This window comes from Triturus cristatus, chromosome 1_2 (genome assembly GCF_964204655.1).
Source record: "Triturus cristatus chromosome 1_2, aTriCri1.1, whole genome shotgun sequence".
NCBI classification, from domain to species: Eukaryota; Metazoa; Chordata; class Amphibia; order Caudata; family Salamandridae; genus Triturus; species Triturus cristatus.
The window spans coordinates 38,268,858-38,295,908 of record NC_140580.1 but is presented as its reverse complement, the minus strand read 5'-3'; the positions used below and the strand labels follow the sequence as shown (position 1 = coordinate 38,295,908).

General features: G+C 49.1%; 1 protein-coding gene across 8 annotated transcripts in view; it reads right to left on the bottom strand.

Annotated features, from left to right (window-relative positions):
• Positions 1-27,051, bottom strand: part of RAB44 (RAB44, member RAS oncogene family) — a 710,497-nt gene that overhangs the window by 543,617 nt on the left and 139,829 nt on the right. For 4 of the 8 annotated variants that reach the window (XM_085600504.1, XM_085600485.1, XM_085600530.1 and 1 more), the window contains one exon: positions 18,827-19,065. The exons of 1 other annotated variant lie outside the window; for it this stretch is intronic. In XM_085600504.1, the coding sequence (XP_085456630.1) occupies positions 18,827-19,021 (195 nt within the window). In that variant the 5' untranslated portion in view covers positions 19,022-19,065. Of the gene's footprint in view, positions 1-18,826; positions 19,066-27,051 lie in introns of those variants that run through there. 3 more of the 8 variants (XM_085600493.1, XM_085600523.1, XM_085600542.1) reach the window with 2 other exon arrangements.

Below are 27,051 nucleotides of genomic sequence, written 5' to 3'. Positions count from 1 at the left end.
ATTCTTGGCTAGAGTTTACCACCAAAATCATACTTGCATAGCTTGTAAAGTCTACCATTATGTCCTGCCGGCAGAGAAAAGTGACAGCACTGCTGTGCCTGCTGTCCCAATTCTAGTGTTGGGATATATAAAGCTCCACTCTGCTACAAGAGTTTGTTCTTGACAGTTTGTTCTGATCCTTGTTTGCTCATGATTTGGCTTTTATTTGTTCCAAATAAATTAATCAAATTACTGCATCTTCAGGGAGAATAGGGAGAGATTATTTTTCTGTGTCATCCTTCTCTTCTGTAATTTCCAACCTGGACAAGTCATCTGCCAGGTCATGTTATTTGTTAAAACACAATACCCATAACAGTTGTTGTGCAACTGAAGCATGTGCTGATCTCATCAAGTGAAGGTTTTGAAGATCGGTATAGAGGATTTCAGTGTGCCAGGCATCTAACAGATAGTGCGGCCACTCTTGAAATGATTCCTTCATTGCTAGAAGCTCTTTCTGCTATTGATTAATTCTGCTTTGCTTTGCAGGTTACAATTTCTTTGAAAAGAAACCCATTGAATGCAGATAACCTAAATTTGGATCTCAATGAGAGCAAACTCTTCCTGGCGCGTACTGTCATGCATCAGCATCAACAATGAATGATAATTCCAAAACAGATGTACAACTGGTCTTGAGTACCTGGAATGGCAAACAAATGGAGTATTTTTTGCAGAAGTTGGGTGACTGAAATGACAATTTCTGTGAATTGGGAAATGAAATGGAGATAGAAACTAGCAAACCAGAGGAAGTTGTGAATGTCTCTAGCTCATGTGTGTGTGGGCCCATGAAGAATTGCCTCAATGCTTTTTTACGAACCCTAAGAACTCAACATATGTGGTGCACAATGGCACACACATGTTGGACATGTTCTTTCCCTGTTCTTGGATATATCAAGATGTCATCTGTGTACATGATACTAATGCACCTAAAAGGCGCTGAAGGACCTCATTTATAAAAAACTGGAACACAGCAAGAGCATTGCAGAGTCTGAAAGGTACAACACAGTATTTGTAGAGACCAAAGTTAGTTTGTAATGCTGTTTTCTAGTGGTTCCTCTCTCGGACAAGTCTTTCTTAGAGCATCTGAGTATCAGTCATCAAAAGAGCACTCCTCTGTGGCCTCAGGCCAACGGACTGATTGAAAGATTCATGAGTAAGCTAAAGAAAGCTGTGTAGCGTCAGCATGCTACACTGGAGAAGCTGAATTTACAAACAATGTAAAACTCTACATTGCAAGCCTACTGTTCAACACCTCACTTGACCACCGGTGAAAGTCCGACAACATTGAAGTTCAGGAGAGCAATGACAACCAAGATACCCCAGTGGACTAGTCAGAGAGAAATAGATGAGAATACAACTTGTATGAGGTACTTGGTTCCGAAACAAAAGATAAAAACATATGCTGGCTGAAGACGACGTGAAAAACACCATCTTTCAGAAAGGAGACAGAGTGCTGGCACGGCAGATCTGGAAAAGAAAATCTGATGCTCCCTTCGATGCAGAACCTTTCTAAGTGGTGTCAACCAAAGCGTTTGATTCATAGTTTACCATGTCTCCATGGTCAAGGAGAGACTGACTCTGAAGCACTCGTGACTGCCTTTTCCTCTTCACCATCCCAAAGCAAACACAAAGAGATGATGAATGGAGCGTTGAAACTTTTCAGGCACTCACCCGCTGTGAGAAGTTGGCCTGGCATATGCTGGTCATAGTTATAGTGGCCACCTTGCACCAGTCCAATTCGACTCTTATGGTAGATTGGTTTAAGACAACCTTTTAAAGGAAGCTATCCTAGTGGTAGCTGTGGAGAGCAGCCTTCAGGCTAAGTCTCAGAGGAATGTAAAGCAGCTTGTTTTACCTTATAATCTCTTGAATTACCAAATGAAAGGATACCACACAGGTATATATATCAAATATATATGTATTTATTTCTAGACACGCTCTACTAATCTCTTTATGAGATTAAAAGTCAGGAACACATTCAAATATCAACGTTTCACAGTAAGTTAAGCACAAATATGGCTGGGGCCCTAGGGGCGTACCAGACCATATACTAAAAAAGAGGTTTAGGAAAGTCGACTTATTAGAGGCATTATCAAAAAAAGGTAAAATTGGGGCTTTGTATGATATATTATTGGCAACTCAGCGGGATGACATAGAGGTGCAAGATGCGAAATGGAGGGATAGATTCGGTAATACTGGTTCATATGTGCAATCTTCAATTGCGATGGCAAGTAAAGTTATATTAACAGCAAATTTACGCACCCAACATTATAAAACTCTGTTTAATTTATATTGTACACCTGTGAAGATGATGAAGTGGGGTGGGATTCATGATGGGAAATGTTTCCGATGTCAGGCGGATAAAGCTGATATTGTGCATGTATTTTTTGATTGTATAGCCCTAAAACAATATATATCTGATATTTCAGAATTTCTATCACAAACTACGGGGGTAGAAGTTAATATATCTAGAGAGGTTATGTTATTGGGTTTGGGTGAAGATATCGAACCTATTCATATATGTTATCCTTTTCGTTATTTTATATTTATAGCGATGGCCGTTGCTCGATTATGTGTTGCATCTATGTGGCTGCAAGTAGAAGTACCATCATATGAAATGTGGCGCTCTAAGTTTTATAATGTGTTCAATTTAGAATATAGTCTTTATCGTATAAGATCTTTGAGGAAAAAACAACTAGGACTTAAAATTTGGCAGCCAATGCTACAATATATGGAGCTGTAATGTTTCATGCGGCTATATTTGTGACATTAGGACTTAATGAGTGTTATACTTGCTCTTATTATATGTGATGGTTTAATAGTTTGGGCGATTTAAATGATTGATTGATGTACGATGTATTGCTGCGAACTGAATAATAAAGAATATTAAAAACAAAGGAAAGTCGACTTGCAAGGGGACAAGGCCTAGGGCCTGTAGAATCGCTGGGGCTTCACTACTCCACCCAAGGCAGGTAAGTAAAAGACCCACAAGAGACGCGTGCAGTGTGAGAACATAGCCGCGGGTTCCCTATTGGTTTCAATGGAGCAAGTCGCGGTTGGATTTTTAAAGTTTTAGGGTACTTCGAGGAAGTCTACAAGCAAGCCACTTACAAGGTAAGTAATTCGAGGGCCAACACACACTAGGGCACTGGAGTGCATGAGTTGCCTCACCCAGGGAAGCCGGGTGCATAGGTGTCTTTTGGTGTCGGGTCGCGTCGCTGTTTTCTATGGAAGCCAAAGAAGATTTGCTGCTTGCGAAGACTGAAGAAGTGTCCGGTGGAATCCAAGGCTGGATTGAAGATGAAGATGACCTGAAAGCAGAAGGGACAGTGTTCACAGTCACTTGCCAGTGACCCGGGGCCAGGAAGATGGATGCCCACGGAAGTCGGGTGATTTCAGGTGATCAAGGGTATTTTGACTCTTCCACCACGAGGACCAGGAGGCGTCGATGATGACCAAGAGCTGGATTCGGAGTGTACCACAAAGTCTGCAGCTTACTGAGGTGTCGGCAACTGGCTTGGTGCCAACAAGCCTTAGCAACAGCAAGTCTTGTGGAATTCAAGAAAAGTCAGCGGTGCAGACCAGCAAGATCTGAGGGACTCACCCAGCGAGGGTAAATCAGGGCAGGCCTGCAGCAACCAGGAGAGCCCTTTGGTTCAATGAAAATGTCTTCAGGGGACCCACAAGCAAGCCGGCAAGGGATCGCAAAGATGCCTCGTGAGGATTCGCTTCACAGGAGCCCACGGTCACTCAGGATGAGGCAGGCCTCTGATTTCCAAGGAAATTTCTGCTGGAGGCTTGGGCCACATTTGGTCCAAAGCACAAGTTCGTAGAACGTCGTGAAGGGGTTGCACTCGACAATAGTGCATGGTTCCCAGGTATTGCAGTTCCTCATCACTCGTGTGGTCCACTCGCCTCAGCTCTGCTGGGAACTCACAATGGCTATGGAGAAGTCAGGAAATCTACTTCTGGGGCTGCAGGGACTTCGGACTCCGGCGGGAGCGGGAACGTTTGCGACCATTGATTCAAGTTTTTGGTGCCTGCCAAGCAGGGGAGTCACTCCTTGACTCCGAGGGAGATTCTTTCATCTTCCAAAGGTAGTGGAATGTCGAAGGGCCAGGATTCTTCTCATAAAGCGTCGTCCAGGGATATCTGATTTGCAATGGCAAGGTTTACCTATCTTATAGTAAAAGAAAGGAAGGGACTAGCTCTATGACCACTCCTCTGGTAGGGTCAGGGGGGTGGGTGGTTACACCCACTTCCCTTTGTCCAGTTTCACGCCAGAGCAGGGGCTGGTAGCCCCTGAACCGGTTTGAGCTGGCATATGCACAGAGGAGCCTACTGCTCCCCCAGTGCAGGACTTCAAAGCACTCTAAGAGTCCACCCACCCAGCTCCAATACACTAAATCCTGTTTGGAAGGTGGCGACACCTCCTTGTGACAGGATGCCTATTGTTGGGCCTCCTCCACTGCAAGTTTTAGTCAGCAGCAGGAGGGCAGCCCAGTGTCTGTGCTGGTGGCATCCATTTTGTGATGCCAGGGCTCTTTCAGATTTCTACCGTGTTTCCACAGTGGGTAAATGTTGTCCCCTCTAGAAGGGTGGGATCATACTCCCCCACCAGTTACTGGTGTGGGGGTATGATTCCAAGTTGTTTGACACCAAACACGACATGTTTTGATGCAGTCATTCCAAAGTTAGCATTTACCGGGAGGTTATAATGCACTTAAGAGTATATGGTTTAACCGCATCCACAAACAGCCACAGGGAATAGACCCTGCCAGCTGCAGAGGGGCCCTGCTCAGGCAGAGGCACCCCCTCCCATTGTAAACCAAGCACCCTGCCCTCAAGATTGATAGGGCCTGCTTTAGGGGTGACTGATAGGTTTATATGTGTGTGTATGGTGAGATATAGGAACCTATACCTCTGTGAGGAGTGCTAACACTACCTCACCCAGGGTGCAGTAGCAGTCATGAGGTGTCAGATTTATTCTGCTTCCCAGGGGTGGCATAATACATGCTTCAGCCCCTGGTAGGCCTGTAAAGTATCTATGCCCTTGGTATTTAAGGTACCATATACTAGGGGCTCATAAGGCACCACAGTATCCAATCACTAGTGCATCTAATATGCACTCCAAGTCGTTTAGAGAGAACAGAGAGACTGGGGCCCTGATTAGCAGGGACCCAGCCAGACTATAGCCAGAAACCAGTGTTAACATCAGAAAAAAAGTGGGGGCAACATAAGTGCAGATCCTACTCACCCACACAACCCCCCCCCCCCAAACTCAGGGACACTAAACTAACCGTGACCAGTTGAGCCTTCGTGTTCTAAGTGGAAATACCTTGAGAGTACATCTGCATTGGCATGTTGGGTCCCAGGTCTATGTTCCACTGTATAGTTCATCCCCTGTAGGGAAATGGACCACCTTAGCAGTTTAGGATTTTCACCTTTCATCTGTTTGAGCCATAGGAGGGGCTTGTGGTCAGTCTGAACTATGAAGTGAGTGCCAAACAAGTATGGCCTCAGCTTCTTCAGGGCCCACTCCACAGCAAAGGCCACCCTCTCTTTAGCTGACCAACGTTTCTCTCTAGGGGTCAGCCTTCTGCTTATAAAAGCTACTAGCTGGTCTTGACCTTCATCATTCAGTTGAGACAGTACAGCTCCCACACCCAGCTCGGAAGCATCTGTTTGGACAATGAACTTTTTTGTGTAGTCTGGACTCTGTAAGATGGGGGCAGTGCACATGGCCTGCTTCAGATCATTTAAGGGGGTCACTATAGATCCGTATCCCTTAACAAACCTCCTATAGTACCCAGTCAGGCCTAAAAAGGCTCTCACCTGTGTCTGGGTGGTTGGAGCTACCCATTCCATGATGGTCTGGATTTTGCTCTGCAATGGTTGAACCTGGCCTCCACCTACAAGGTGGCCCAGGTACACAACCTGACTCTGCCCTATCTGACACTGGGTGGCCATGATAGTGAGGCCTGCTTTTTGCAGGGCCTCCAAAACATTTCTGAGGTGGACCAGGTGATCCTGCCAGGTGGAACTAAAGACAGCAATATCATCAAGATATGCTGAGCAATAGGTTTCCATACCAGTCAGAACTTAATTCACCAACCTCTGAAAAGTGGCAGGTGCATTTTTCAAACCAAAGGGCATTACCACAAAGTGATACTGCCCACCAGGGGTTGAAAATGCTGTTTTGGCAGTGCACATTGCCTGCTTCAGGTTATCAAATGCCTTTTGACAGCTAGCTGTTCACTGAACCTTTTTTGGCATTTTCTTAGAGGTAAGCTCATTTAAGGGGGTCACTATAGATCCATATCCCTTAACAAACCTCCTGTAGTACCCAGTCAGGCCTAAAAAGGCTCTAACCTGTGTCTGTGTGGTTGGAGCTACCCATTCCATGATGGTTTGGATTTTTCTCTGCAAAGGTTGAACCTGGCCTCCACCTACAAGGTGGCCCAGGTACACAACCTGACTCTGCCCTATCTGGCACTTTGTGGCCTTGATAGTGAGGCCTGCTTTCTGCAGGGCCTCCAGAACATTTCTGAGGTGGCCAGGTGATCCTGCCAGGTGGAACTAAAGACAGCAATATCATCTAGATAAGCTGAGCAATAAGTTTCCATTCCTCTCAGAACTTTGTTCACCAACCTCTGAAAAGTGGCAGGTGCATTTTTCAAACCAAAGGGCATCACCACAAAGTGGTAATGCCCACCAGGGATCGAAAATGCTGTTTTGGACTTGGCATCATCAGCTAACTAGATTTGCCAGTAGCCAGCTGTTAGGTCAAATATACTCAGATATTTGGCTAAGGCCAAAGTATCAATGAGCTCATCTGCCCTGGGAATTGGATAGGCATCAGTCCTGGTGACTGCATTGAGGCCTCTGTAGTCTACACAAAACCTCATTTCTTTCTTACCCCCCCGGGTATGAGGTTTAGGCACAAGGACGACTGGACTAGCCCAAGGGCTATCTGAAGGCTCGATCACTCCTAGTTCCAACATTTTCTGGACTTCAGTCCTGATACAGTCCCTGACATCGTCAGCTTGCCTGTAGATTTTAGTCTTGACAGGCAGACTGTCTCCAGTGTCCGCCTCATGGGTGCACCAGGAAGTCTGACTAGGGGTCAGGCTAAACATATGTCTGAACTGCTGGAGAACTTGTCTGCATTCAGTTTGCTGATGGTCAGTGAGGCTGCTTGCCAAAGCAACACCATCTACTGACCCATCATCAGGGTTCTGTGAGAGCAGTTCAGGGAGAGGGTCACTCTCCTACTCCCGTTCCTCATCAGGGCAAGCCCATGTCAGCCCTGTTAACATATGGTTTCAATGTGTTGACATGGAGCACCCTAAGGGGGCTCCTGGGAGTTCCAAGATCTACCAAGTAGGGGACCTCTCCCTTTTTCTCAACAATTGTATGGGGCCCACTCCATTTGTCTTGGAGAGCTGCTGGGTCCACAGGCTCCAACACCCACACTTTCTGTCCTTGCTGGTATACAGTCAGCACAGCCTTTTGGTCATGCCAAGCTTTTTGCAGTTCTTGGCTTGCCTCCAGGTTTTTGGTTGCCTTCTTCATGTATTCAGCCATCCTGGAGGGGAGTCCACATCCTGTTTGGGAGGTTTGAGAGGTAACTCCCAGCCCTCCTTCACCAAACATAATGGACCTCTGACAGGGTGCCCAAACAGAAAGTTCAAAAGGGCTGTAGCCAACCCCCTTCTGTGGGACCTCCCTGTATGCAAACAGAAGGCAGGGAAGTAAAAGGTCCCATTTTCGCCTAAGCTTTTCTGGGAAGCCTTTAATCATTCCCTTTAGGGTTTTGTTGAACCTTTCAACTAACCCATTGCATTGTGGGTGATCGGGGGTAGTGAACTTGTAGTTTACACCACACTCCTTCCACATTGCTTTTAGATACCCTCACATGAAGTTTGTTCCTCTGTCAGATATAGCCTCCTTAGGGAAACCCACTCTGGAGAAAACTCCAATGAGGGCTCTTGCCACCACAGGGGCTGTGGTGGTCCTGAGGGGAATTACTTCTGGGTACCTGGTGGCATGACCCACTACCACCAGGATAAACCTGTGCCCAGATGCTGTTGGGGGGTCAAGGGGACCAACAATGTCAATCCCTACCCTTTCAAAGGGTACCCCCACCATAGGTAGTGGCATCAGGGGGGCCTTTGTTGTGCCACCTGACTTGCCACTGGCTTGGCAAGTGACACAGGAGCGACAAAACTCCTTTGTGTCCTCTGACATGTGTGGCCAATGAAAATGTGGAACAAGCCTGTCCCAGGTCTTGTTTTGGTCCAAGTGTCCTGCCAAAGGGATATCATGTGCTAGGGTCAAGAGGAACCCCTTAACCTTCTGAGGTATTACCAACCTCCTGGTGGCTCTAGGGGTAGGATCTCTAGCCTCAGAATATAGGAGTCCCTCATCCCAATAAACTTTATGGGACCCACTAGCACTCCCAGCAGCCTCAGCAGCAGCCTGCTGTCTGAGGGGCTCAAGAGAGGGGCAGCACTGTTGCTCCTTACTCAGATCTTCCCTGGAAGGTCCCCCAGCCCCCAAGAACTCAACCTGATCAGGCCCAAGTCCCTCTGGAGCAGTTACTTCTTCAGGATCTGCTTCTCCTTCCTCAGGAGGGAAATCTGAGACCTGAGACAGAGGGGAAGGCACCGCCTTAACCCTACTGCTCCTTCTCTTGGGTAGCATCTGGTCCATAGTTTCAGGATCCAGAGCTGGTTCAGCTTTATGCATTTTGGCCTGTGACCTGGTCACAGCAAATACCTCTGCAGGTATGCCCAACATCTCAGTATGAGTCCATAACTCTACTTCAGACCAGGATGAAGTCTCCAGATCATTGCCCAATAGACATTCGACAGGGAGGTCTGCACTGACTACTACCTTCTTGAGGCCAGTTACCCCTCCCCAGGAGAAATTCACAACTGCCAGACTATGGTTGGTCCTGACATTGCTTGCATTGGTAACCTGGAACATTTCACCCAGGATGATCTGCTCAGGGTCCACCAGATCCTCTGCCACCATGGTGACACTAGCACCTGTGTCCCTGAATGCCAAAGCCTGTTTGCCATTTATAACAGGCTGCTGTTTGTACTTGCCCAGATTACTGGGGCTCACTAGGAAGGACATATCAATGTCTCCCTCACAAACCAGCAATGCCTGAGTGGGTACTCTGACTAGGCCAGAGTCCACTTCAGAACCCAGGGTCAACCCTACTACACCCTTATTCTGATTACCACCTCCACCAGTAGCTGCACTAGGGGGAACAGTTGCCTTAGGGGCAGGAGTGGTGGTGGTTTGGTCTTTGGACTTGGTACAATCAGAAGTTCAGTGCCCTTTCTGTTTACAGAATTTGCACCAGGGCTTCTTTTGGCCTTTTCCCTTTGTAGACTGTGAATCCCCACCAGATGAAGATTTTTGGGGCCTTTGTGAAGACTTCTGGTCTTTTGACTTATCCCCACCTTTCTCAGAGCCTTTAGGATCTTGCTTCTTGGTGTCACCCCTTGGTTCTGGGTTTCTCCCTCACCCTGGTTCTGACCCATTTGTCTGCCTTCTTTCCCAATTTGTGGGGAGAGGTCAGATCAGAGTCCACCAGGTACTGATGCAACAACTGTTTTTGGCAATTATTAAGGATCTGTTCTCTCATTATAAGATTATACAATCCCTTAAAATCAGTAACTCTACTACCAACCAGCCAACCCTCCAGAGCCTTGGTTGCACAATCAACAAAGTCAGTCCAGTCCTGAGTCTGTGCTTTCTGGGTATCTCTGAACTTCAACCTGTACTGTTCAGTGTTTAAGCCAACCCCATCTATCAGTGCACTCTTCAGGACTTCATAATCATCAGCATCCTCTTCTCTAACAGTTAGGAGCGTGTCTCTTCCTTTATCAGAAAAGGAGAGCCACAAGATTGCTGCCCACTGTTTCTGGGAGACCTGTTGTACTTTACAGGCTCTCTCCATAGCAGTTATCCACTTGTGGATATCATTCCCAATCTGGTAGGGAGGAACAACCCTGGACAGGTTCCTATGGTCTGGAATGTAAGTTCTGCCTCTAGGGACACTGTTGCTGCCACCAGGGGGTTATAACCCCTCTTTTCTAGAAGCTCTCTGGAGCTCAAAGGCTTCTCTATCTAAGGCCAGCTGCTTGGCTATGAGGGCCAGTCTGGCTTCCTCATACTGGAGCATTTGGTACCTTCTTTCAGAGGAGGTCTCTCTTCTATTAGAGTATGAGTTCCTCTGGTGAACATATTCCCTGTCAGAGTGATATGAGTGGTTAGTTTCCCTTGAAGGGCACCTAGGCCTCTCTTCCACTCTGTCAGCTCTCTTAGGGACAATTCCTCTGTCCTTTTCAGACCCCTGTGGGTCTGGCCCTTCAATCACAGACTCCAGGTCATCTTGATTTTTATCATCTGACCCAGAGACTATGGCTAACCCATCCCCTGATCCAGATCCACTAGCTCCTAGAGCTAGTCTAAGATCATCTGCTGTCAGCAGATTTATCAGGTGTTGTGTGGAGGGACTCTGTCCTAACCCCAGGTGTCTTGCAACACACATGGCCTTCAAGTCAAAGAAGGTCATGTCCTTATACTGAGGTTGGGTGGACCCACTGGCTCCATCCCTTGAGGACATTCTAGTGTTGTGCAGTGTTGTACTACCTACACTAGTTTGTGGCCTACTGATCCTAGCTTGTGCTGTAGCAAGGGTGTGCTATCCCTTCACAAACAGCTCTAAGTTCAGTAGAACTTATTGATACTAAGCTTGACTTTTATATGTACCTTGAGTACCTTTAGTAGTCTTCAGTTAGTAATTCAAAGCTAAACTCCACCACTGATACATGCGTGCATTGTGGTACCCCTGCTCCTCAGATATTAGGCCTCATTTTGACCACACGCCATGTACTAACATTGGCAGAGAGGTGAAAGGTCGAATATTATGTGGGCAAAACTCGTCTCTTAGTCAAGCTGCTGGGTTTAGTTCCTCTGTATTTACTATAAACGTAGTTTTTCCTGTCCCTTTCGACCCCTCAGTCGTTTCCTGCCTCTTCTGCAAGGTCCCTAAAGGGGTTGTCAGTGTTCGTTTGTCATTCTACAAAATAGGTAATAATTCTCAGGGGGAGTGGAAGGCTGGTAGGTCTTGAGAGTGGCTTATCGGCTAGAGCGGTTTACTTTGAAGCCTGGGTACCAGATTCGTGTCAGGTGGGAGGCTCAAATATCCTGTAAATCTTGGTAAACTCTCATTCTCTCCGTGCCCAGAAATGAATGTGTCCGTCTGTAATGCACCTAGTGCTCATGTAAAGCGATGTGAGACCTTCAGGTCAAGTTCGCGCCATATAAAACAGCAACAACAAAAACAAGCACTGGCAAACCAACAGGTCTCAGCTATGCTTGCTGATTGCCTTTGTCAGTGTGTGTAGTCCTGTTGCACAGCAGTGCCAGACAAAATTAAGTTTAGGTACCTCTTATTCGACTGGTGGCATGGTATGTGGTCACCAGACTGTCCGGGTAATTTCAAAACACGAGTCATTTAATACCTCGTTATGTCTCAAAAATGATTGTATAGTTTTGAATTGAAATCGGACAATGTTTGCATTGAAAACTGTTTTTAAAAAACATGACCCTGAGGTTGTATGTCTAAACCGCAACTTGTGTGATGGGACAATTTGTCCTCGCAACAACACCGCCGTCATTTGCTGCGTCCAGTCTATCACGGGTGGTCGAAAGAAGCTCACCACCAACTAGAAGAGCAGCAAAATGAAGCCCCATTGAACCTTTTTGTTCGTGTCACTGCTGGGTTGATTGTCCAGATCTTGAAAAGGCCATGGGACCCCGTGCCACTGCACCTGCTGCATCAACGGAAACTACGCCCCTACTTGGAAGCTTTTATTTGATTAAGCCTTTCAATAACAGCACTACCTTCAACGAGAACCCCTTTCCCCACGTCAAGCTGGTCACGTGCCATGGGCGAGGGCCTTCATACTTGGAATCCATCGTGAAACCTCACTGCTGGAAAATTCACAGCCATATATATATTTTTTTTATGTATTTTATGCGCAAAATCTACTGTGGCCAGTAAAGAGGTCTGTAATCACTCTGGGGGTAACATGTAACATTAAATCCAGGAAAAAGTGTTGCAGAGTTTGCCTACAAAATCTGAATATCTAGCGTAGCCCCTTGTTAATGCTATGTGTGAGCCCCCCTGCTCCCACTGGTGGAATGTCAAAGTCAAGAGACAGAGTGGTATAATGATTGTTATGGCTTCAGGTTTTAAAACTTGTGCATCACGTACCCTAGCTTCCCCTTTGCCCTATTGTCAAAAAAGCCCAACTTTAGATAAAACGGAAGGGTTCCTAACCGCTACCAACACAAGTTTTCACATTTTTCTCAAGCAAGAAACGATTCACAGAGAGGAAGAAATACATGGGAATGAAAATGCTCGAATTTCACAGCAGTTTTTAAAGCGGGACTTTGTACTGCAAAGGGATGTGCAAGGTTTAAACGTGTGAAAATATGTAATATTAGCAACGCAATTGCGTCACCTATACAACATAAATTGCCTATCTCTTGCCTCCACTTACTGTTTAAACATACGATGCCTAAAACAGCCAAATGTTTCCCTCGCAGCTCAGCATGGCAGCTGCTCCAGAAATAGCCGATGAACCGAACCCCGGGTAAAGCTGGCGCAACACAGAAGGGTTCTTTCCGAGGTCTGCCGCTCTGCCCCCTGCCACAATTCTTTCAAGTTTCACTGTGGGGAGACCTGCCCTGCTGCGTGTGCCACTGCCCTCGCGGTGCCGGGACTAGAGTGACTACAGAAAGGCTCAGCCTGCTGCAGGTAGATGACGGGAACAGAGGAGCCCCGGAGCAGGTATATTCGTAAAGAATGCAAACACATCTCCCGTGGTTGGCGGGGCAGGGTGCCGGTGTGAGGTCAGGAAACAGAGCAGGCCGGAGTTGCTGAATACCCTGAGGCAAGAGAGTACGCGGGGAAGGAGCGTGGGAGGAGATAGAATCAATGTGGCTAGAGCGGCCGACTTTGTAGCTGGGTAGCCAGGTTCGAGTCTGGCAGGAGGCTCAAACATCCTGTGTTTCTGGGCAAATCACATAGGGCCTCATGTACGTAGCCCAATACCGGTCGGTAACGGCCGATTTTCGGTAATTATACCATTACCGACCGGTATTTAGGCTGTTGACATGTAGGGGGCTCATTTCTGTAATCGGTAATTTACCGATTCGGTAAAATTACCGAATCGGTAATTTTACCGAATCGGTAAATACCGAATAGAGTAATGAGATGTAGGGGGACTGTGTGGTGGGTGTGGCGATTCGTTATTTACCACCAACTAATAGTTGGTGGTAAATGACGAATAGGTGTGTAAATGCATTATTGTGCACTGTGAAATGTGCAATGTGGCAGACATACATGCCCCTAGGGCATGTATGTGCGCCACATGTGCACACATGGAAGAATCAGGGGTGCAACAGGGTGTCAATGTGACACCCTGCCACCCTTGAATGTGCTCCCCCCATTACCGAATCGGTATTTACCGATTCGGTAATGAGGCATACCTTCCCATTGATTCAATCAATGGGAAGGTATGCCTCATTACCGAATCAGTAAATACCGATTCGGTAATTACCGACTTACTCCGATTCGGTAACATTTACCGAATTTTTACCTACATACACTTTACCGATTCTTAAATACCGAATCGGTAAGATTCGGTATTTAAGAGTCGGTAAAGTGTATGCCACCTACATATGGCCCTTAGTCTCCCCGTGGGAAAAAAATGAATGTGTCCGTCCGTAATGCAACTGGTGCTCATGTAAAGCGCTCCGATACCCTCGAGTCGAGTTCGCGCTATTTAAAACTGCAATAAAAGAAGGAAGAAAACAAAAGAGGGGCAAGTAGAAAGACGGAAAAAAACAGTAGGATAAACCTCGTTAGAAATGAACCAAACAATTTAAAGAAAGCGGCGAGTATGTGTGTTCATTTTATATACAGGGGTCCCTCTAGTGGTCATTTGTAAGATTACATATTAAAAACAAGCATTGGCCACGAAAGTCATCGCGATCACGATCGCTATGAAAGCGAAAGTGATCGCGATGAGGCAGAAAGGCGTTAATGAGTGCTGCTGGCTGGCCTAGCACATGGCGGCTGCGCGCGTGCACGCTCACATGCATGCAAGCGCTAGGCCAGCCAGCAGCACTTAAAAAACTCACACACAAAATGTCTCTCCGAGCCAGCGCATGCGCTGGGCTCAACAAGACCTAAAAAGAGGTTTAGGAAAGTCGACTTGCAAGGGGACAAGGCCTAGGGCCTGTAGAACCGCTGGGGATTCACTAATCCACCCAAGGCAGGTAAGTAAAAGACCCACAAGAGACGCATGCAGTGTGAGAACACAGCCGCGGGTTCCCTATTGGTTTCAATGGAGCAAGTCGCAGTTGGATTTTTAAAGTTTTAGGGTACTTCGAGGAAGTCTATAAGCAAGCCACTTACAAGGTAAGTAATTCGAGGGCCAACACACACTAGGGCACCGGAGTGCACGAGTTACCTCACCCAGGGAAGCCAGGTGCATAGGTGTCTTTTGGTGTCGGGTCGCGTAGCTGTTTTCTATGGAAGCCAAAGAAGATTTGCTGCTTGCGAAGACTGAAGAGGTGTCCGGTGGAATCCAAGGCTGAATTCAAGATGAAGATGACCTGAAAGCAGAAGGGACAGTGTTCACAGTCACTTGCCAGTGACCCGGGGCCAGGAAGATGGATGCCCACGGAAGTCGGGTGATTTCAGGTGATCAAGGATATTTTGACTCTTCCACCATGAGGACCAGGAGGCGTCGATGATGGCCAGGAGCTGGACTCGGAGTGTCCCATGAATTCTGCAGCTTACTGATGTGTCGGCATCCAGCTTGGAGCCAACAAGCCTTGGCAACAGCAAGTCTTGTGGAATTCAAGAAAAGTTAGCGGTGCAGACCAGCAAGGTCTGAGGGACTCACCCTGCAAAGGTAAGTCAGGGCAGGCCTGGAGCAACCAGGGGAGACCTTTGGTTTGATGAAGAAGTCTTCAGGGGACCCACAAGCCAGCCGGCAAGCGATTGCAAAGACGCCTTGTGAGGATTCACTTCACAGGAGCCCACGGTCACTCGGGATGAGGTAGGCCTCTGATTTTCAAGGGAAATTCTGCTAGAGGCTTGGACCATACGTGGTCCAAAACACAAGTTCGGACAATGTCGTGAAGGGGTTGCACTCGACAATAGTGCACGGTTTCCAGGTATTGCAGTTCCTCGTCACTCGTGGGGTCCACTCGCCTCAGCTCTGCTGGGGACTCACAATGCCCGTCGAGTAGTCAGGAAATCTACTTCCATGGCTGCAGGGACTTCGGACTCCGGCAGGAGCGGGAAAGTTTGCGACCGTTGATTCAAGTTTTTGGTGCCTGCCAAGCAGGGGAGTCACTCCTTGACTCCAAGGGAGAATCTTCTGTCTTCCAAAGGTAGTGGAACATCGAAGGGCCAGGATTCTTCTCGTAAAGCGTCGTCCAGGGATATCTGATTTGCAATGGCAAGGTTTACCTATCTTATATAGTAAAAGAAAGGGAGGTACTAGCTCTATGACCACTCCTCTAGGAGGGTCAGGGGGGTGGGTGGTTACACCCACTTCCCTTTGTCCAGTTTCGCACCAGAGCAGGGACTGGTAGCCCCTGAACCGGTTTGAGCTGGCATATGCGAGGAGGAGCCTACTGCTCCCCCAGTGCAGGACTTCAAAGCACTCTAAGAGTGCACCCACCCAGCTCCAATACACTAAATACTGTCTGGAAGGTGGTGACACCTCCCTGTGACAGGATGCCTATTGTTGGGTCTCCTCCACTGCGAGTTTCAGTCAGCAGCAGGAGGGCAGCCCAGTGTCTGTGCTGGTGGCATCCATTTTGTGATACCAGGGCTCTTTCAGATTTCTACCGTGTTTCCACAGTGGGTACATGTCGTCCCCTCTAGAAGGGTGGGATCATACTCCCCCACCAGTTACTGGTGTGGGGGTAGGATTCCAAATTGTTTGACACCAAACACGACATGTTTTGATGCAGTCATTCCAAAGTTAGCATTTACCGGGAGGTTATAATGCACTTAAGAGTATATGGTTTAACCGCATCCACAAACAGCCACAGGGAATAGACCCTTCGAGCTGCAGAGGGGCCCTGCTCAGGCAGAGGCACCCCCTCCCATTGTAAATCAAGCACCCTGCCCTCAGGATTGATAGGGCCTTCTTTAGTGGTGACTGATAGGTTTATATGTGTGTTTATGGTGAGATATAGGAACCTATACCACTGTGAGGAGTGCTAACACTACCTCACCCAGGCTGCAGTAGCAGGCCTGAGGTGTCAGATTTAGTCTGCTTCCCAGGGGTGGCATAATACATGCTTCAGCCCCTGGTAGGCCTGTAAAGTACCTATGCCCTTGGTACCTAAGGTACCATATACTAGTGGCTCATAAGGCACCACAGTATCCAATCACTAGTGCATCTAATATGCACTCCAAGTCGTTTAGAGAGAACAGAGAGACTGGGGCCCTGATTAGCAGGGACCCAGCCAGACTATAGCCAGAAACCAGTGTTAACATCAGAAAAAAAGTGGGGGCAACATAAGTGCAGATCCTACTCTCCTACACCCGCAGTCACAGATCTGGGTTGAATCCATCATCATTCTTTAACTCACTTCGCAACCTCAGTTCAGAACCAGCTATATGCAAATCAGTCTTGACCCTGTGCCTCATGGGAACAGTCCAACCCGAACTACCAAGCCAGGTCTTCCCTGAACCGGAAACAAGCATCCTGGGACCGGTTTCTTGGTAACACCCTTCATCAGCCAGGCTAGTTTGAATCCAGTGGCAGAGTGAGCAAGGGACCCACGTCTGGACATACCCTGCCAACTTAGGGCGAACAAAGCAAACACAAGGAGATGGTGGACGGAGCGCTGAAACATTTCAGACACTCACCCCGCGTCACAGATCTGGGTTGAATCCATCATCATTCTTTAGCTCACTTCACCAATCAGTTCAGAACCAGCTATATGCAAATAAGTATTGACCCTGTGCCTCATGGGAGCAGTCCAGCCCAAACTGCCAAGCCAGGTCTTCCCTGAACCAGAAACAAGCACCCTGGGACCGGTTTCTGGGTAACACCCTTCATTAGCCAGGCTAGCTTGAATCCAGTGGCTAAGTGAGCAATGGACCCACGTCTGGGCATACCTTGCCAACTTAGGGTGAAAAAAGCAAAAACAAGGAGATGATGGACGGAGCTCTGAAACTTTTCAGACACTCACCCCCAGTCACAGATCTTGGTTAAATCCATCATCATTCTTTAGCTCACTTCGCCACCTCAGTTCATTTGCATTTGTCACCCCGAGTGGGACGGGTATGCCCAGACGTGAGTCCTGTGCTCTCTTTGCCATTGGAGTCAAGCTATCCTGGCTGATGAGGGCTGAAAGCCCTCAACCGGTCCTCGGATGCTTGTTTCCAGTCCAGGGAGGACCTGGCCTGGCAGTTCGGGCTGGACTGTTCCCACTGGGTGCAGGGTCAAGACTGATTTGCATATGGCTGGGTCCTAGTAACTGGAATGGCATGAGAGCAAAAAAACGATGTATTTAGGTCCAGATCTCTGTACTGGAGTGAATGTATGACATTGTTCTACATTCTGTCCATCAATTGTTCTTTTTGCATTTGTCACCCCGAGTGGGACGGGTATGCCTAGACGTGGGTCCCGTGCTCTCCACTTTTGATTGTGTTTAATGTATAGCAGGCATACACATTTTGAACTACACTTGGAGCAGAGACCCTCCATTACATTAGTGTGGCATAAGAGCGCACTGGGTGCACATACAGAGACATCAAAAGGTTGCAGGAGGTAGACAATAGCGAGAGAGGTGATCTACGTTGTTTGTTTCCTGTTTTTGCAGTCCGGTGGTCCTGTTTTCTAAGACATACGCCCTCATTATAATACCTTTGGTCTAAACCATAAGGGTTTATAATGTTGCCCATACAGGAAGCTCTGAGAGGGCTTGATGTTTGTTTTCGTGGAACACTAATAGAACACTTTTCGTCTAATCACTCTTGTAGAGTGATGCACCTATTATAAAATTAAATATATAAAAGGCCACAACAGATTTAAATTACAGAATCAACCTTTGTAGTCTGCATTTTATGCAGGGCTTTTCATCTATTTTAGTTTCTTGGTGCTAAACAGATTGGCCTGTATGTGTTTAGTATCAGTCAATAGTTTTATTTTTCTCCTTTAATAAACAAAAAATCCATGTAGGCATTGCCTAAAATACTACCATTTTCCCCTTCGGTCTTGCCTTAAAATTCCTAGTTTACTTTTCTAGGTTTTGTCTAAATTACATTGTACCAGACTATGGTAGCCAGAATATGTGTGACATAGATATTGTTTCTTAAACATGCTTTACAAAACTAGCCCAATTAGAGTTAATAATAGAATATCTACATTCAATAGAACAATATTTTTGTAAATAATATTCAGGACACAATATTCATACCAGACCATATTTTAGTGTACATTATTCTTACATACAGTTGTCTAAATCCAACATGTTTCCTCTTGAATATGCATAGAAATCCAGAAATCAATTCCTTTAGGCCCGCCTAACCCAAGATTTCCCTATAGGCCATCCCTGATTCTGCCAATGTGCCTTCAGCCTAATTTGCTAATATCCCAGCCTCCAGCCCGCCTCGGAGGTAGACCCGCCATTTCCCAGTCCGCGTGCCACCCTGCTTTACCTGCATGTCTTCGCGTGTGATAAATCCCTTGTTGTCCCCGTCCCATTCCTGGAAAAACTCCTGTACTTTCTGCATGATGTCGGTGGCTAGCGGCTCCTCGTTCAGTGTCGGGAAGGGACTGTTCCCGTCCTCGGGGTCGCGGGTGGGCCGCCCCCTCCGCCTGGTAGAGCCCAGCTTCCTAGCTTTCCCGGACATGGTGCCTCACCGGGTCCAGCGCTGGGCGCACACGTGTTTCTGCACTTTGAAAAGATAAACCAAAAGCTGCTTACTTTATTCTTTTTCATCTGTTGAGCATCTCTTAGCAACGGTTTTTTAATTATGGCCCCTATGCAGGCAGGCAGCGAAGAGAACATGCATCATTTGTAATTCAGAGGCAGAAGCAAATTAATTCAGTAAGAGCACAAATTACCACGAGTGCCATTTAAAATGTAGGACAGCTGGAATAGGTATTCTTTATTCATTTTAACATCGTTTCGATTCGACGATTCGTCACTGACTTGGGGCGGCTGTATGCTTCTGGGCCAGTGGGAAGGAGGTTCCTTGACACCGGAAGCCGAGGAGGGAAAAAACAAAGATCCAGTTCATGAGAGGGAGAGGGATCACTGCTGGAAACAGATGAAGGAGATTGCTGGAAGGATAGGGAAGCGGTGCCAGGAGAAAACCGGAGAATCAGGACGCCACTGAAGATCACCGCGATTGGAAGGAAGCCGGAGAATCGGAATGTCCTATGGTATTTGATGGCTTATTGTAACAGAAATACAGAGTGTGGCGGCCAGCCAGCGGGAGCTAGTTGGAGACTTGCAGACCAACACCGAGACAGGCAGCCCCCGCAACAGCTGTGAGTAGAACAGCGCCCTGAACACCAAGGTCCCTGATGCCAGGCGGAGATTCAACCTGGCCGCAGCTTTGCATGACTCCCGCCCAGCCTCTCCTGAATTTTGTGTAATGATACTAGGTGCAGTGTCTGCTTGCTGCTCTTCCCCAATAACTTGCAGGAGGCCTTGTTTGGTAGGTAGATGCCTTTATTAACACTTAGATCTCTACTCCGAGAGAGCGCCGGGCAACACGCTCCGATCGCCGTCTCTCGCGCCGCGCTAATAGTCGCGCATGCGCAGTAGCGTCCAATATGGCCGCTACGCGCGTTGCCGTCCTGACGTAGTGCGCGTCAACTAGACCGCAACACTACATAGCTCCCCCTTTTCATACCACCCAACACAATTACCCCGACCATGTGGTCAGTCCATTTCATAGTCTCTAAACTTGGATGGTCTCACCACAGCTCTCCCCACCCGGGTGTGTCTTACCGGTGTGGAATGTCCTTCTCGGCCTCCTTCTGCGACCGGGCCTCCGTCAGTTCCTTCCGGAGTGCCCTGGCCCCCTCTCTCTTCTTTCTGACCGTCTTCCCGGGTCCTTTCCCCCGGGGGCCATCCGTCTGGTGTGTCTCTCTCTCTCTCCTGCTCTTCGCTCATGTTCTCTCCGCGCTCTCTTTTGGACGTACCTGCGTCCCTTGTCGGCCCTTCCATCGGGGTTTCCCCTTCCGTGTCCTCTCGGGGCCATTGTATGATTTTGTTGCACTTGGCCATGCGATCGTGAGACCACACGTTTCCGTCGCTGAGCAACGCTGCCCGGTCGTACACCTCTTCTACTCTTAGGGGTGGGGAGTACTTGCTTTCTCCCTTCCGCTTCAGGACTGCCAGCTTCACTCTGACCCACTCCCCTTTTTCCAAGGCCGTCTCCTTCACCCTCTTGTTGCGGTTGTAGTGTTCCGTATAAATGCGTTGTGCCTTCTCCAGGTTGTGTTGCACCACCGCCGGAGACCATTTGCTGGTGATGGTCTTCTCCTGCCACGCAACATTGTCTCTGGTGAAGGGTTGCCTTCCTCGTAGGATCTGGAAGGGACTGTACCCCGTGCCTGTGGGGGTGATACGGTATGTCCATATCGTGCTTTGCACTTCTTTCTCCCAGTCTTTGCCCCTCGTGATGGCCGCTTGTATGGAGCCCATAAGCACCCTGTTGAACCTTTCTACTTGTCCGTTGCTGGCCGGATGATATATCGAGGTGTGCCGCAGTAGAATGCCATTCTTGTTTGCAAACGTGACCCACTTGTCCGAGGTGAATTGGGGGCCATTGTCACTGATTATGGTCCTGGGTATGCCTTCCCTGAGGAACACTGCCTTGAGGAAGCGCAGTATTTCGTCCGTGTCCATGATCTCGTTGATGTGCACTTCCGGCCACTTCGAGTACTTGTCTACTAACGCACAGAGGTATTTGGGGATCCCCTGATCGTCTAGTATAGGTCCTAAGATGTCCACTGCGACCTCTTCCCATGGGTTACTGGGGTTCGTGAACTTCCCTAAGGGTGGTCTCATTGGCTTCAGTATCTTGTCCGCACCTTGGCACTGCACGCAGTCTCTCACGTGCCTCTCTACTTGCATGTCCATTCCTGGCCACCAGTACGTTTGTTTAGTCCTGGCCTTCGTCTTCACGATTCCCAGGTGTCCTTCATGTAGTATGGATAGCAGGGCCGGTACTATGTTCTCCGGTGGTACCACTCTGTTGCCTCTGTAAACGAACACTCCGTCGTTCCCCACCGACAGCTCTTCTCTGACCTCGTAGAACTGCCGGACTTTGGGTCTTTGGCGTCTCCGTTCTGGCCACCCTCGTACAATGTACAACTTGATGTCGTCCATATCTTCATCCGCCGCATACGCGTCTTTCCACTCCTGCCTGCTGATGGCTTTTTCCGGGTCGTCTGTCAGGGCTACCATCTCGTTGTCGTCTTCTATGCCATTGGAGGCACTGTCCATCGCTGACGCCCTGCTGAGGTAGTCCGCTATCTTGTTTCTTGAGCCCGGGATGTACTCCACGTCGTACCGATACTCCAGGAGCTTCAGCGTCATTTTCGCAATCCGGGGGGTGGCGCTGGCATGACCATCAGATGTCAAAACCTTCACTAGGGGCTTGTGATCCGTCTTCACTTGAAATCTGGTGCCCCACAGGAACTGACGGTACTTCGCCATGGCCCATACCACCGCCAGCATCTCTTTCTCGATCACACTGAACTTTTGTTCCGACGACGTCAACGTCCTGGACGCGAAGCTGATCGTCTCCGTCCCTCCTTCTGGTCGTTCTTGCATGAGCACCGCTCCTAGCCCTTTGTCACTCGCGTCCGTCATCAATACGGACCGCCCCTGAGGATCGTACCCCTGCAGCGGGATCGCTTGGCTAATTTCCTGTTTCACCGTGTCGAACTCATCCTGCGTCTCTTCAGTCCATACAAACGCCGTCTTGTCCCTCGTGAGTTGCCTCATGTGGTGAGTTTTCGTGGCGAAGTGGTGGACGAACTTGCTATAGTATTCCGCCATTCCTAAAAATGACCGTACTTCTTCCTTGGAGGTGGGCGGAGGTGCGTCGCAGATGGCCTTCACGTTCCCTTTCTTTGGTGTTATCCCCTGCGCTCCTATCTCATGCCCCAGGTATGTGACTGATGTCATCCCGAAGTGACATTTCTCCCACTCTGCCGTCAGGCCGTTCTCCTCCAGGATCTTCAATACCGCCGCCAGTTTCTTGTCATGGTCTTCCAGCTCGGTCCCCATCACTAGGATGTCATCCTGGAAGTACTGCACTCCCTCGATGTCCTTGAATAGGCGGGCCATCAGCTTCTGGAACACCGCAGCTGCCGAGGCTAGACCGAAGGGCATGCGGCAGAATTGGTAGCAGCCAAACGGCGTGATGAAAGATGTCAGTTTCTTGCTCGTAGGATGCAGCACTACCTGGTGGTATGCCGATTGCAGGTCGATGGTGGAGAACCATTTCACGCCTTTCGTGCGGGCCAACATTTCCTCTATGCGTGGTAAGGGGAATTTTTCTACCACGATGCACTTGTTTAACTCTCTGAGGTCCACACATAGACGCACCTTGCCTGACGGTTTCATGGCCACTACCAGAGGCGCCAACCACTCCGCGCTGTCGATGGGTTCGATGATTCCCCCGTCTTCCAGTCGGTGGAGTTCCTGTTGTACCGCCTCTCTCACCGCAATCGGTATGTTCCTTACTTTGTGCGCTACTGGACGGGCGTTTTCTTTAAGGACGATCTTGTGGGAGAACTTCTCGAGTTTCCCGATTTTCACGCCAAAAACCTTCGGGTGTCCACTCCGCCATTTCTCCGCCGTCGACTCCTCTCCGTCCAGGGTCACCATCACCTGGGTGTCCCCTCCTGGATTCAGCTGTACGCCCAACTCTCCTTGGTCCATCCAGCCCAGGACTGACGGCCCCTTCTCCGCGACGTACAGTTTGCAGTGGGCACTCCGCTCTTTGAACTGGAACAACAGCTTCTTGAACCCTACCATCGGGATGGGTTCCCCTGTGTAGGTGACCGGTCGAATGTCGGGGGGTTCTAGCTGTGCGCCCCATGTGGGCCTGAATCTCTCGTTCCACACCGATCTTTGGACGATCGTGTAGGGAGACCCTGAATCCGCCACGATGGTGATGCCAACTCCTCCAATGATCATGTCACACTGGGGCTTGCGCGTTCTCCTCCCATCGATGCCCAGCACCTGGTCCTCCACACACAGGACTTCATCGTCTTCCTCCAGACCTTCTGCTTCTTCCCCTGCGTCTTGCGCCACAAATTTCACCGCTTGCTGTCTCCCTTTCCTTCGGCATACTTTCTCGTAATGACCTACCAGGCCGCAGAACGCACACTTGGCTCTGAAGGCGGGGCACCGTTTGTCGTGCGCTGCGTGGCTCGAGCTTCCACATCTGTAGCACCTCATCGCTTCTCCCTTTTCTTGCTTCCATGTCTGTCCTGGTTTGGCCTTCCCTTTGGGCGTTCCTCTGTACTCCCATGGCGCTGTTTTACCTCGTCCGTGCTGGTCCGCATCATCCACCTTATTGACCGTGAGCCTGGGGGCCGGGTCTCTCTTTGCCGCCTCCGCGCAGCGCTTGGTCAGTTCCGCCCTTTTTACTATGGCGATCACATCTTTCAGCGTCGCATCCCCACTCGCCCACAGTTTATCTTGCACCGTCTTGCTTGTCGTATGCATTACGATTTGGTCCTTGATGAATTCTTCCTGTAACCCTCCATACTTGCACGTTATCGCAAGTTTACGCAGCGCCGCCACGTAGTCGTCTATAGTTTCCCCCGCTTCTTGCTTCCTCTGCTGGAAATTATAGCGGTCGATAGAGGTGCACACTGCAGGCCGGTAGTGGTTGTCCAAGTCTTCAATGGCGTGTGAGAACACATCTGTGTCCCCTACCTGTCTGGCGACCGGTGTGAGGTTTTGAAACACCCGTATTCCTTCTGGTCCCAGATTGTGTAAGAGTATCCTCTTCCTCCTGGCACTGGAGAACGCCTCCTCGTTCTCATCTTCCAGCGCTTCTAGGTAGTTTTTGAAGTACTCCCTCCAGTCTTCCCACTTCATTTGGGGTTCTCCCGGACGTGGAAGGAACGGGATCGGCGTCGTTAAAGCTGATGGCTGTGCACTCATTTTGGCTTCCGCCTGTTTCCTTGGGCTACCTGGCGCGTCTGTCCCCGCTCCCCTTCTTCGGGTACCTGGGACTGCGTTCGAGCTGCCTGCGCCGTCGTCACCCGATTCCGCCAGAGTCTCCTCTGCCGTTCTGCGGTCCGCCTGCGCTGTTCCTCCGCTTCGTGGCCAGCACCTTCCTGCCCACGTGCCACTCTCCGGCGTCTGTCTGCCACTGCCGCGCTCTCCCGGTGCGTAGGCGTCTGTCCTCGACCCCCTCGGTCCTCTTACCGCGTGGGGTGACGTCCCTCCTTGTGGGTACTCCTCCCTGAAGCAAGTTGGGGGCACCTTCCTCCTGGTCCACGCAGGGTTCTCACCAGCCCAGCCTCGTCGCCACTGTAATGATGCTAGGTGCAGTGTCTGCTTGCTGCTCTTCCCCAATAACTTGCAGGAGGCCTTGTTTGGTAGGTAGATGCCTTTATTAACACTTAGATCTCTACTCCGAGAGAGCGCCGGGCAACACGCTCCGATCGCCGTCTCTCGCGCCGCGCTAATAGTCGCGCATGCGCAGTAGCGTCCAATATGGCCGCTACGCGCGTTGCCGTCCTGACGTAGTGCGCGTCAACTAGACCGCGACACTACATTTTGCAATTAATTACGGCGTACGGACGGCGGAGGGCCATAATTGCTGCCTGCGTAAGGAAACAACGTGTTGATGGGCAGTGCAGAGCGGAGCTGCAGGAGTGGATTAGTGGCAGACAGATATTGTGCACAGCCAGGCACCGGGCCGGAGGGCTGGAGGGCAATTTTGTATTTTTGTATTTTTGAACTAACTCTTAAGGCTGTGGAGAGGTTGATCAAAAAAAAACCAGCAGAAACCAGAAGCTACTTTGGAGTATCGGCTTAAGTCTTTCTCTCCTTTGATATTTAAACTCTTTGAACTGGAGAGTCTCTGAACTGGATTGTTGTTGCTGCCTTCCTGCCCCATTTTTCACGAGGGCCCCAAGCACACTACCTTCAGCGGGAGCCGGAATACGGGGGTTGTGATCTGTAGGAGGACCTGGGGTGTGTCGTGTGGAAGCTGGGCTGCGAGCGTGGAAGCAGGGACTACATCTCCCAGGAGTCCCTGTGAGCCCAATCTGTTCCACCTGGGCCGCTCTCCCTGCTTGCCCCGCCCACCCGTCCATTTTCTTTCCTACTTTAACAAGTCATTACCCCCACGCGGGAGAAGCGTGAAGCCCGGGCCAAGGGCAGGCCCGTCCCTGACCGGTTAAGACCGGACCGGGCCATCCCTCCTTGCCTCTGGGCTCCAGGCCTCTCATTTCATCTGAACTATGTCCAGGCGGGAACTTAGAAGTAAGTCCTCGATTGTTGGGGGCTCCATTGTGGGAGGCATGGAAAAATTCCTGACTAGAGCAAATTCAATAGTGTCCAAAGAAATCTTAGTACTGGAAAAACGCATGTCGCAAGAACTTACTGTAACTAAAAGATCTTCACTGGGACCAATCGCTAATGCTGTAACGCCGGATAGACACTTGCCTACGACGGATAATGTACCTTGTATAATCGAGCAAAATAGCACCCCTGGAGGGGAGGAGAATAACTCAGGATCTGGACCTTTTGGTTAACGAAATAATGCCAGAAATTGATTTAATCCTCGACAACGATGTGAACTCACCCATTACCCAAGGGGTTGCCCCCAATAATATTATGCATCTAGGGCCTAGAGAAGGGACTATCCCAAAAAGGAAAAGACTCTATAACAAGAAAGGAGGAAGTCTAGCGAAGGTTGCCAGGTAAAATAGTAGTACTATCAAACCAGGCGGGCCTGCTGCAGGGCTACAAGATTTGGGTAGTGGATTGGTAGACCTGACTTTGCCCCCTCCCGTTACCCATATCCCAGGTCAGCATGGTACTGCATTGACCCTTGAAAACCTGGGAGCGCTATTTAAATCTATATTATACCCCCTAGAGGTCAAATTGGAACAGATTGAAACTAGATTGGCTAACATTGAGAGAGCAACGTCCACTTTAGTAGCAAGACCTATTCCTGCCAATATTCCCAGTACCATTATTTCCGAGGGTGCTCTCCCCCCCTCAGCTAGTAGTTTGCCTATCCCCAGCTGTAGATTGCCTGGACTACCGGGCTCTAACCCTCTTCCCTTGGTACCTCCTAGGCAGTCGCCGGCCTGTTCCCTGGCAGGTGACAGAGGTAATGTTAACCTGGGGGTTACAGTTACAGACAGGGGTAATAGTGTACCTCCAACGTCAGTGAAAGATACCTGGGCTGTTAAACCCCGATCCCCGGACTTTCCCCCTGAAGCTAACCGCTTTATGGTGGTCTTGGCGGGTGTCCCAGCCCTAGAAGAAGGGGAAGATGAATCATTTACCTCACTTAAAAGCAAGGTTGTCAAATGGCTTAATTGGAACAGACCCCTGCCACCCCAGCTGTCTAGCGAGATCATAATGCTAAGAAGGGTACCTTGGGTGGGAAAGCTGGCAAAAACTATAAACGGGGACTGTATAACAATTAATTTTAGGGACCCCAGAACAGTTCATCATATTTGTGCCGGTTTTAATAGGTCTTTTGACTCCACTATTCAGACCCTGCCGCTTTCTTTCTTTTACCCCCCATCCCCGATGCCCTATGGGAGTGGCAGTAATGAGTGGATTAGGGTCAACTATAGGGGCAGAAATAGGAGACATCATGGCGTTTCAGGCCCTATGCCACCCAGAGCCACGTTTTGTGATTATAACCGT